Source organism: Neolamprologus multifasciatus, chromosome 23 (assembly GCF_963576455.1).
Source record: "Neolamprologus multifasciatus chromosome 23, fNeoMul1.2, whole genome shotgun sequence".
Taxonomy (NCBI): domain Eukaryota; kingdom Metazoa; phylum Chordata; class Actinopteri; order Cichliformes; family Cichlidae; genus Neolamprologus; species Neolamprologus multifasciatus.
Genome location: NC_140460.1, coordinates 24,007,014 through 24,019,290, shown reverse-complemented (window position 1 = coordinate 24,019,290; position 12,277 = coordinate 24,007,014). Strand labels below are relative to the sequence as shown.

The following is a 12,277-nucleotide window of genomic DNA, read 5'->3' as shown; positions in this document are numbered from 1 at the left end:
ATAAACACCCATTAAAAATACATGTATACCTTTAATTGGCAATGTGACTTCTTTAAAAACATTTCACACCTAGTTAAAGATACATGAAGGTTAATTGTTTATTAAAACCTAAAAAGAACAAGAAATTACCTACCTACCAGCTGTCAGTCATCAGTGCAATCATCAAAAAGAAAACCTGATCCCACAGTGGTTTTTCTATTTTTAACAAAAATGGTAAAAATAGAAAAAAGTATTTATTTAATGACACTTTTAGTCTAAAATCTAAACATTTTTAAAAGTAGGTTTGTAAAAATGTCCTTAAGAGTATTAAAATTCAATAAGAAGTGTTTTTAAAGGACGGCACTTTTTCTAATTTCGTAATTGTGTGTGCGTCCTACTGCTCGAGATCATCTGAACAGGCCCACTTTCTTCTTCTTCGGTTTGGAGGCCGGTCGCTCTACATCGGTGGATGTGACAGGAAGAGACTGAGGAAGACAAAAAACACAAAAGGAGGAATATTTTTCAGTCTATTTCCAATTTCCTGTTTTTAAAATCACTCAATCTCTTCTTTTTTCTCCCCCAAGGAAGCATTTAAGCAGGAGATGCATTTCACAGTTCATCTGCTGACTTGTAATTTGAATATTGGAGATCCCAGCTGATGAATTTGGATTTAAAATCTCTTTTAATCTCCATCTTTGTTGCATTTGTTCCCCTACAAATAATCCTAATTGGTCAAATCTTTTTTTTAAAAAAAAAGCAGTCTTCTGTTGTACCTGCTGCATTTTGGGTCTGTTGACCATCTTGGCTCCACGTGTTTCCGGCTCCCCGTTGTTGGTCTGTTTTTCATTCCCATCAGCCGATTCACTGCTGACAGATCCGCCGGCTGAAGGACGAGGACGAAGATGTTTATTAAACTAAATAATGACTCAGAGAAGTACCAACATGTCACATCTGTCATCAGTAAATCAGGATTAAATAAAAAAAAAAAAATACTGCTACTACAACCGATCAGCAATTTCTAGAGATTTCAAAAAAGAAAACAAAACAAAAAAAGACCTGCTGCAGGAGTGGACACTAACACTTGCTAGTGTCCACTCGTGGCTGTATCCCCACAGACTCCTATCTTCGAATGTCCAACTCTTTATAGCAGATATAAACATGTTTACAGCCTGATGCAAAGAATTTCATAGTCTCTAAAGATAGTTTAACCCTTGATATTAGATGGATCTCATACCTCACACATTTGGATTTTGCTGAGGCTAAAACTTAGCAACGTTTCCTCCTTGATTGACAGCAGCTGGTTTGCTGCCTAAAGGCTTCATCACAGCTAACTGGAGTCACTAAACTGGACCACTGGAGTGTGTTTGTACTGCTGATGCTTAAACTGATTGTTTTCATTCCAAAGTTACAGTGCTGTGCAAAAGTCTTGATCCATGATCTGTTTCCTGATGATTTTCAGAGGAATGATTTTGTATCTTAAGCTATTTAACACTATGACCTATGAATCATCTTAAGCAACTAAAGTGCACTAAACAGACAACTCAGTGAAGAAACCATTTTAAATTGCATCCTCAGACACTTTGTTACTAGCAGCCTGTGACAAAAACACATAATTTCCTCCCATTTTCATGATGTATCAACTCATCAACGCAGATCAGCTGATGGGGAGAAAAAAAACAAAAAACAAAAAAATGATTTCTTTATTTTCACCTAAGTTGAAATTGCAAAACCACTGGATAACTTATGGGTGTCTGTGTCCATCTTTTATATACAGTTTGTTGTTTTTACACAGGAGAGTTTTTAAAAACAAATGCAGCTGGTTGTTATGACCTGAGCTGACACCCATATACAGGGGTTTAACTTCTGTACCTGGCATATGTATTTATTACATTGAATAACCTTTATCTTCAATATCTATTAGAAACCATGTCTCACTGCTTCACATTTTTATAAACTAACTTCTGTTCAAACTGAAGGCTGTGACAGATGTTTTAGCACATAATAGGAAACTGAAAATGTAAACTGGTGTTCTGATTTATTTTGCTTCTGTATTTATGAACATTTATTTATATGAACAGTTGTTAGTTGCCCTGTCCTTTACGTTTGCATGTTGTAAACTTCCCCTTTCATTCTTGCCGCCATCTTTCTATTACAAATCACCCCTGACACGCTTTTAAGTATCTGGTTGACCCCAGATACTTAAGCTCATCTACCTTCACTGTAACACCTGTCTGCCTCTCATTCACACACATATCTTGCTTCTACCAACTTTTATTCATTTTCTCTCCAGTGCATATGTCCACCTATCCAGGCTCTCCTTCATTTGCTCCCTTCTCTCATTACAGATCACGGTGTCATCTGCAAACATCATAGTCCATGCAGACTCCTGCCTGACCTCATCTTTCAGCTTGTCCATCACTACTGCAAACAGAAGGGGCTCAGAGTCGATCCTTGATGTAAACCCACCCCCACCTTCAACCCATCAGTCACTCCTATCACACGGCTCACCACTCTCTTTTACCGTCCTCTCTACCACTTCTGACCTTCTCATGCAGTAGGGCAGTTCTTCTCTTGGATTCAACACATTTATTTACTTTTTACATTTTTGTAATGGACATCAGCCTCAATATGCAAACTGTCATCTGCAAAGTGTGCAGATGTATGCATTCAAAATCGAAAATATACAACCAAAACTATCACAATGCAATTTCTTTGATGAAGATAAAGAGGAAATATTAAATGCTCACATAAACCTGACTAAATCTTCAAATTTGACCATTAAACTTCAGCGCAGTTGTGAAGCTGTAATGTTCACCTGTAGCGTTTAAGACGAGTTCTGGCTCTTTGTTGGCGTGTTCGATCTCCTCAGCAGAGTGCTGCTCCGACAGTTTGCGCTTTCGTGCACTTCCGTGAGTGACGATGGCGGCGTATAGCTCCTGAAGATCGCCATCGAAGCCCAGAGCTTCCTGTTGTTCAGAACAGAGTAGAGGAAGAGCCTGATGGAGAGAAACAGAACGAGGCAAAACCTGTGTGAAAAACTGGCAAAGATTCAAAGCACTTAAAAGTTTCATGTGTCTTATTATTTCTCCAGTGTTGTCAGAGTTAAAAATTGTTCAAGCTCCAGATTTTCCTAAATGTGTTAAAAACCCTTGAACCTTTCAACAAGGCTTTATGCAAACTCTATAAGGTGTGATAACGGATATATTAAAACAGGAATTAACCTCCATGCATGAAAAAAAAAAGAAAACAAAAAGGTGCTGCTCTTTTAGATGCAATGTATTTTTAAAAAGTGCAATATGCACTCAGAGATTAAAAAAGAGGCAACCATCTACTGTTACTGGTTACGTGGAAAAGGAAAAAGAAGCACAAAGAGGGAGCAAGAACAAAACAAACTATAGAAAAAAAAAAAAAAGACTAGGGCCATAACTGATGGAAGATTTACCAAAATGGGATGTTTGAACCTTAAAAACTCCCATGTAAGAATCCTGGACAAGCCCCCAAATTTGTCATAATGCAACTCATGAGCCACAACAAATAACAGGAGAGAGAGACAAAGTGTACCAATTATTAACCAAGAGATGCAAAATTAAAACCACTAGGACTAAACCAACACTATGGTGGATAGATCGAGAGACCTAAAGGCTCCAGATGCTCCCAGTTACACTGATTAAAAGATGGCTAAATGTGACACAGGATCATCACAGTACAAAGGGTGTCTGCTACACAGTACAGCACCCTGGCATTCCCTCCCTTTCTACTCACTCAAATTCATTCAAACTTACTCTAACCACAAATAAGCCAGCAGTCTGAGAGCAAAGTGCTCTGTTGGGGTGATATAGTAGTAAGTCTTTAACATACTAAGATGGGACCTGATGATTCAGTGCTTCGAGCTTTAAATTAAATTCTGAATATAACAGAAAGCCAGTGAGGACGAACCACTGTTTGAGAAATATACTCTGTTTAGCTATCCTATTTATCTCTGAGAATATTTTTTAGCAGAAGCTGCTTTCACATGTCAAGTCAAGGTGGGATATCATCTGAAGCTGTCCTCTTCATCCACTTCAGACATGTTGTAAATGCTTTGTTTGTCTTACATGAAGCAGGACACATGATGCCCACTTACTGACATTTAACAGCACTAATCCCAGACGAATGCAGGTCAAAGAGTTTTCACATGCTGACGAGACTTTGAGCTGCTTTGCTTTATAGACCTACTTCAGTAAAGAAGGAGGATCAAGCAAATACACATTGGTGCATTTTAATGTCTCTAGTGCACTAAACTGAAGGCCTTTTATTTGTTCAACTTACTGTATGCCATTTTTTGGTCATAATCTTGCAGTTTTCCTTTTACCTACTTCACTAAATGTTCATTAAAAATCACTCAAGCTGTTTAACTGCTCCAAAGTCCTGTGTCACATTGTTAAATAAGTGATCCGGACCCCTCCCAACAAACTGTCACAAGTTCTTCATCTACCTCTGCTGCACTTCTCCAGGGTAGTTGTTGGGTAATCTTCACAACAGAAAAACAAGCAAACAATCAGCACCAAACTCCACATAAAACAGCTGGCTACCTTCTTTCTACTTTTTGCGTTTCCATCAGGTGTCTTGAAGCCTTGTGGTCTTCCATTCTGCAGCACTGGGGTCAAGCCGAAGGTCTGCTTTGGTGGGACATTTGGGAGGTAATCACTGAAGATGTTCAAACCATTGCACTTACTGCTGTGCAACCAGCATGGTGGAGGTTCATGTATTCCCATTCTGAGATCATGGTTTGACACATACAGTGGCTTGCAAAAGTATTCGGCCCCCGAATACTGCAATTACAGGTGCCAGTCTTTTAGGGTCTGTCTCTACCAGCTTTGCACATCTAGAGACTGAAATCCTTGCCCATTCTTCTTTGCAAAACAGCTCCAGCTCAGTCAGATTAGATGGACAGCGTTTGTGAACAGCAGTTTTCAGATCTTGCCAGAGACTGGGCCATTCTAACACATGGATATGTTTTGTTGTAAACCATTCCATTGTTGCCCTGGCTTTATGTTTAGGGTTGTTGTCCTGCCGGAAGGTGAACCTCCGCCCCAGTCTCAAGTCTTTTGCAGACTCCAAGAGGTTTTTCTTCCAACATTGCCCTGTATTTGGCTCCATCCATCTTCCCATCAACTCTGACCAGCTTCCCTGTCCCTGCTGAAGAGAAGCACCCCCAGTGCATGATGCTGCCACCACCATATTTGACAGTGGGGATGGTGTTTTCAGAGCGATGTGCAGTGTTAGTTTTCCACCACACATAGAGTTTTGCATTTTGGCCAAAAAGTTCCATTTTGGTCTCATCTGACCAGAGCACCTTCTTCCACATGTTTGCTGTGTCCCCCACATGGCTTGTGACAAACTGCAAATGGGACTTCTTATGGTTTTCTGTTAACAATGGCTTTCTTCTTGCCACTCTTCCATAAAGGCCAACTTTGTGCAGTGCACGACTAATAGTTGTCCTATGGACAGATTCCCCCACCTGAGCTGTAGATCTCTGCAGCTCGTCCAGAGTCACCATGGGTCTCTTGGCTGCATTTCTGATCAGCGCCCTCCTTGTTCGGCCTGTGAGTTTAGGTGGACGGCCTTGTCTCGGTAGGTTTACATTTGTGCCATACTCCTTCCATTTCTGAATGATCGCTTGAACAGTGCTCCGTGGGATGTTCAAGGCTTGGGAAATCTTTTTGTAGCCTAAGCCTGCTTTAAATTTCTCAATAACTTTATCCCTGACCTGTCTGGTGTGTTCTTTGGACTTCATGATGTTGTTGCTCCCAATATTCTCTTAGACAACCTCTGAGGCCGTCACAGAGCAGCTGTATTTGTACTGACATTAGATTACACACAGGTGCACTCATCAGGCAATGTCTATGGGCAACTGACTGCACTCAGACCAAAGGGGACTGAATAATTACGCACACCCAGTTATTTATTTGTAAAAAATGTTTGGAATCATGTATGATTTTTGTTCCACTTCTCACGTGTACACCACTTTGTATTGGTCTTTCACATGGAATTCCAATAAAATTGATTCATGTTTGTGGCTGTAATGTGACAAAATGTGGAAAAGTTCAAGGGGGCTGAATACTTTTGCAAGCCACTGTAGTTCCATCCCATCAACAGTTTTGTTTCCAGTCTGCGTAACTCCCAAAGCTAAATGTTTAAATATCTACAGTTTCCCAGTTTCCGGACCCCAGGTACACAAATGAGGCTTCAAACTCTGCAGTGTCCTGTCTAGTATTAACTGATGGAGGACCATAACCAATAAACAGAAACTTTCTTTTTGCTCAGCCTGAGTTTACCTAAAGGCTGAGCTTGGAATATGAGCTGGTTGATTATCAAGCAGAGGGTTAGGGTCTCATGAGGTAAGCTGGAGATTTTAAGCAATGTCTCACATACCTTGGACACCAGGTTGTGAATGTTACAGCTAAAGCTAAGGTAAAGCCTTCAATTTATGGAGAACCCATCAGAGTGTTTCTCTGACAAAATCTCTTTATCCAATACTAGATTTCCCCATTTCTTCATCAGTCAGATATTCTGCCATTTAGAGTATGTAGAGACTCTTTGAAATATTCCTCTGATCTAAAGCTAGATATCAGCTATATTCTGAGAAATGCTAGTACTCAACTAGCTGGAAAATGCAGAATTATTCGTACTGAGAAACAAATGCAGTTTACAGACTAACTCCCTGCTTCAATTTTAGTGCACACCACGCTGAGATATGACAGGTTTTCAGCTAATACCTCATTGGGAATCACCTTGTTGGTGCAAAAATAGCATTTTATGTCTGTCAAATTATGTTATCTTTGACATTTTTCAGAAATTCAACTAAGGAAAGGGGAACAAATAATGTGTTTTTGTGACAGGGTGCTAAGTAACTGGCATTGAATACATGCAGTTTTTCTGCATGTATAGCTAGCATTTCAGGTTCCTCACTTGGAATTTTTATTCCAAATAACTAAATTAAAAATCAACTAAACAGCTTTTTATGGATCATAAAGTCTGAAATTCTTTAACTAGAAGTGGTTTTATGTGTCAGAGAGATGATTTTATATGGGTTTTTTTTTTTTAGAATTCCTGACTGCTTAAAGTAATAAAAAGTGAACATCTGAGTCATTTCTCAGGTATTTTTATATTTATATTTTGATTTTCCTGTTGCCTGCCACTAGCTTTCCCTAATATAACATAAGATCCCCAAGAAGTTGAATTTTGTCATTAGTTTTAATTCTCCATTTATTATTTCAGCAAATCTTAAATATGCTTTATATTACTTTTACAGGAGTACACTCAGTTTTCCCACCTTAAAACCTTTTAAGCCTACTCAACAACAAACTTAGAAGGGCAAGTCACAGTTACGTGTCTTTATTTTTAGACTCTGATGAGATTCTGCAAGTTTCAGATGTTTATTTTCACCCTGCCCCTTCCATTAATTAAAGCCGATAAATCCATGGAAATAAAAGTGACTTGCAGCCCCTGCCTTTGGAGCACATTTGCTTTATGGCCCTGCTGTGTGGAGTCAGATGTCTGAGGTGTGATTGAGGGTGTGTCGGGGTTGCGATAAGCCTCTAATCAAAGCTACATTATTGGCCCAGCTGACTGCAGGTAGAGCGGCGAGCAGTAACACCACACACACACACACACACACACACACACACACACACACACACACACACACACACACACACACACACTCACTCTGACAGATAAGGCTTCAGGTAAACTCCTGTGACATTATGCGAACGCACGGCTGGCACATAGAAAAACACTCACCATTCAATAAATCCTTCTTTTTCTCTCAAATGGAGGACAAACTCTCCAAATTAGCTCCTCAAATATTGACCGGGAGAAATTGGTGGTCTCCCCACTCGCTGTCAGAGCAGAGGGGCTCCTAAACACACTTTGGTCAGGTTTCGAGGTTTCGCATTGATTTATTTTCGTTATTTGTTTGTTTAAATATCGTAAAAATAAATGTACACTCTGGCGAGGCTTATTTTTGCTTTGGGGACAGAGAAACCAATGTGCTGAGGGGAGAGAAAGCAGGAGAAAGCAGACCTTATTCTCTTGCTTTTTTATACACCTTCTCCCTCCCTTCTCCTCTTCCTCCTCTTCCTCTCCAGCTGCAAACCAACTCACTTCATATTAATTGATGTGAAATGCTGAACTCAATTTGTTGGATCCGGAGGCCCCGAAGAGCTAAAATCAAATGTTAAAACTAGTTTAAATCCCTCCTCTTTGCTCCATGGAAGGTGTCACAAAAAGCAGATGAATTTTAATTTGATTTTAATAGAACAATGCGTCAACATAAAGAGGCTTATTTTCAGCCTCCACCACTAAGTGTTAATGGCACACTGCGAGAACTGATGTGTATAAAATGCTAAAATATTGATGCTAAAATCCTTACTTAATGTTACTTCACTGCTTCATATACATTTTACTTAGAAAATGTATGTTGTTAAATTTTTTAGTAAAAATGTAACTATATTTACCATTTTTATATACGATTCTTTCAGCTGCCCTTCCTGCCCTTCCTGATGCAACCAGAGATTTGAGTCCTTATCACACCAGTTACTTGTAATATAGAGACTCAGCACATTTTCATTTTATATAATATTATACATCATTAGAGACAGAGACTAACAGTCCTGTTGGATTGGTGATAAAGCAATAAATTGCTGCTAACTTTACTAAAACATTCAGTACTGATGCCGCTTGTCACTTAAAGTGTTCATTTGGGTTTTATTATAAATTTGTGACTTAAATTTTATTTTATTTATCAAGCAGAAGCCTCCAGCATTTAAACAAGTAAAGCTTACACTGAACTGTCAAAAGCTGCAATTCCTCTAATGGCCACCTGAAGCTGACTCCAAACATTGAATCAATCTCCATAGACTCATGTTAAAATGCTCAACTTCACACCAGAAAAAAAAAAAAAAAAAACATCTTTACAGCCTGCTACAAAAAATGGTTTTGGTCTGACATGTTAAATGAAAATTATATTGTTAAAATTCTGAGTTATAAACTATGGATGTTGACAATTTCATATCAGATCATTTGTATGTCAAAAAAGAAAATTGGAAAGAAACAACACAAACAGCAACCTCTATGAAAAAAAAAGAAGAACTACCAAAATCTGCAGTTCCTGTAATATCTACTGGAAGCTCTAATAGTCAGTCCCCATAAACTTGCATAATTTTTCAGGTTTAAATTCTCGGTTTATTAACCTGTTTAGTTGAATTTATTTCTGATGCGTTTAGTTCCCCCAGTGTTCCCTGTCTGTTCCTTCCTCTGCCTCGTCTTTCTATGTTTTTTTAAATCGATGTTCAATAGTTTCCATTACCCGTTTCTAGTTCCCCTGTTGTTTCCAATCCTGAAAAGTTCTCAGCTTAAAAACAATCCCAACTTTCACTTTTCCACCTCCTTTGTTCTCTTTCGTGTCCTTTTGTTTATTTTATTGAGTATTTAAAAAAAATTTCTTTTATTTTTTTTCTTTTTTTTCTGGGGGGGGGGGGGGGTTATTGATTTACTTTTTGGTGTGCACAAATTAGCTTCCATACTTCTGTATTTGAGGAACGGCACGAATGTGACTCCCGAGGTGTGAACACAGCAACCGCAGGATTGTTATCTTCTGTTGTTGGCAAGAAAAGAAAACAGCAGACGAGGAATAAAAAGGGAGATTACAGCAGGTCAATAACCTCTTGACCATTTTGTAGAGCTAAGCTCGGGAAAGCTCCTCCCTGCTCTTGTGATAGAGCAAAGTCCACGAGGAGAAGGAACGCTCACCTGGAGGCCATGCCTCCTGAGCCCCTCCCCCATGGCTGCCCTACAGTAAAGCATCATGTGTGGGGAAGGCGATGAGAGGACGGGTGGAAGAGTTGGCAGTGTGCTGGTGTTTCTCTATTATTAGCAGGTAAACAGCTCTGATTTTAGACAAGTCGCTGCTGCTGTTTTTTAAGAGGAGGGGTATGGTGCCTCAGAGTCTCACACTCACTCTCCCTCATCCTCCCCAACCTCATGTTTACGCTCACCTCATTCCTCTCGACCTCGTTTTCTCTCATCGTGACCTCAACTTCCTGCCCCGAATCCCAGAAATCGTATGTTTGAACCCTGAACACTCACACTCACATCCTCTGGAAACAAAAGGCACATTTAAATTGATGAATGAGTCCTGAGTAATCAGCAAAAAAAAGAAAAAGAAAGAAAGAAAAAGAAAATAAAATCTAAAAAGCTGCAACTACAATCTCAAGATCTGCACAGAATGACGTCTAAGTCAGGTGATTCACTGGAATTTCTGCAAATTGGGCGTCTAACAAAACAAGTAACAACGAATTGGCCTGAGCACTTCAAAACTCTGTCAGACTCTCCTTTTTCCCCTCTGGCTCCCTTAAAACACTAATATCAACTGTTGAAATCTGCTTAAAGCACTACTGTCCACACAAAAAATTACTTAAAGTCTACGTATTTTTCTATTTTTTTCAATTTTCCAGGTCTAAATTTGGACCTTCATAGTCATTCTACAGTTTCCCCTCATGCTGATAACAAAGGATGCATTTATAGAATTTTTTCCAGTAATAATACAATGTCCTTTTCTTTGTCTACTGACACCCGAGCTAAATTACTAACGTATAATCCTCACTGAGGTGTTTATGTGCATAACTTTGTTAAATAAATAAATAATGAATCTGCAGTAATATACATGTACTAAAATTGTATTTATTAGTAAATTAAACCAAGATGTAGATAATTATATTATATTTTTCACCTAATTTATTTGGTGTCATCTGAATTCAGCTCATTGTGGGAGTCTCAATAGTTTTTATTTTCAATGCTCTCAGGTCCAACCAGTCTACATGTGTTTTGTGGACTTGGAGAAGGCTTTCGACCGTGTCCCTCGGGGGGTCCTGTGAGGGGGGCCTCTGGGAGTATGGAGTGTCTGGCCCATTGCTACGGGCCATTCAGTCCTTGTACAACCGTTGCAAGAGCTTGGTCCGCATGGCCGGCAATAAGTCGGACTCGTTCCTGGTGGGTGATGGGCTCCGCCAGGGCTGCCCTTTGTCACAGATTCTGTTCATAATTTTTATGGACAGAATTTCTAGGCACAGCCAAGTGGCGGAAGGCTTTCACTTTGGTGGTCTCAGGATCTCATCTCTGCTTTTCGCAGATGATGTGGTCCTGTTGGCTTCATCAGGTGAGGGCCTCCAGCTCGCCTTGGAACAGTTCACAGCCGAGTGTGAAGCGGTGGGAATGAGAATCAGCAACTCCAAATCTGAGGCCATGGTCCTCAGCTGGAAAAGGGTGGAGTGCCCACTCTGGGTCGGGGATGAGTTCCTGCCCTAAGTGGAGGAGTTCAAGTATCTTGGGGTCTTGTTCGCGAGTGATGGGAGAAGGGAGCCGGAGATCGACAGACGGATTGGTGCAGCGGCTGCAGTGATGCGGACACTGCACCGGTCCGTCGTGGTGAAGAGGGAGCTGAGTGTAAAAGCGAAGCTCTCAATTTACCGGTCGATCTACGCCCCTACCCTCACCTATGGTCACAAGCTGTGGGTAGTGACTGAAAGAACGAGATCGCAGATACAAGCGGCGGAAATGAGCTTCCTCCGAAGGGTGGCTGGCCTCTCCCTTAGAGATAGGGTGAGAAGTTCGGCCATTCAGGAGGAGCTCAGAGTAGAGCCGCTGCTCCTCTGCATCGAAAAGAGCCAGTTGAGGTGGTTCAGGCATCTGACAAGGATGCCCCCTGGGTGCCTCCTGGGCAAGGTTTTCCGGGAGGAGGCCCCGGGGCAGACCCAGGACACACTGGAGAGATTTTATCTTTCGGCTGGCCTGGGAACACCTTGGTGTTCCCCCGGATAAGCTGGAGGAGGTGGCGGCTGGGGAGAGGGAGGTCTGGGCTTCTCTGCTTAGGCTGCTGCCCCTGCGACCTGGCCCCGGATAAGCGGAAGAAAATGGATGGATGGATGCTCTCAATCTCGCTCAGAGTGCATCTCCTCACACACAGAGTGGCACACACAGAGGCCGGAGAAATGAGGACATCGTGTTACCTTTAACCCTTTAAGACCTACCATAGAACCAAGACCGCCAGAGCTTACTTTATATTTTTACATGCTGTAGTGCCATTTTTGGGAGCATTTCAAGTTGCTATACATCAATACAACTGTTATAGCCCATATTTTAATAATATGTCTGCATTAAGTCCATAGTAACTACATGAATTGCAAAAAAAGTGCAATAAACTACAAAAAAATTGAAAATTGTTTTTGTTTTGTTTACATATATTTCTACTTGGAGA

General features: G+C 40.5%; 1 protein-coding gene across 2 annotated transcripts in view; it reads right to left on the bottom strand.

The window, feature by feature from the left end:
• Window positions 1-11: 11 nt before the first annotated feature.
• The window catches only part of nhej1 (nonhomologous end-joining factor 1), a 33,098-nt gene continuing 20,832 nt past the window's right edge, over window positions 12-12,277 (bottom strand). For both annotated transcript variants that reach the window (XM_085152240.1, XM_085152239.1), the window contains exons 7-9: window positions 2,795-2,975; window positions 753-862; window positions 12-464 (exon numbers count right to left, since the gene is read on the bottom strand). In XM_085152240.1, the coding sequence (XP_085008366.1) occupies window positions 387-464; window positions 753-862; window positions 2,795-2,975 (369 nt within the window). In that variant the 3' untranslated portion in view covers window positions 12-386. The remainder of the gene's footprint in view (window positions 465-752; window positions 863-2,794; window positions 2,976-12,277) is intronic.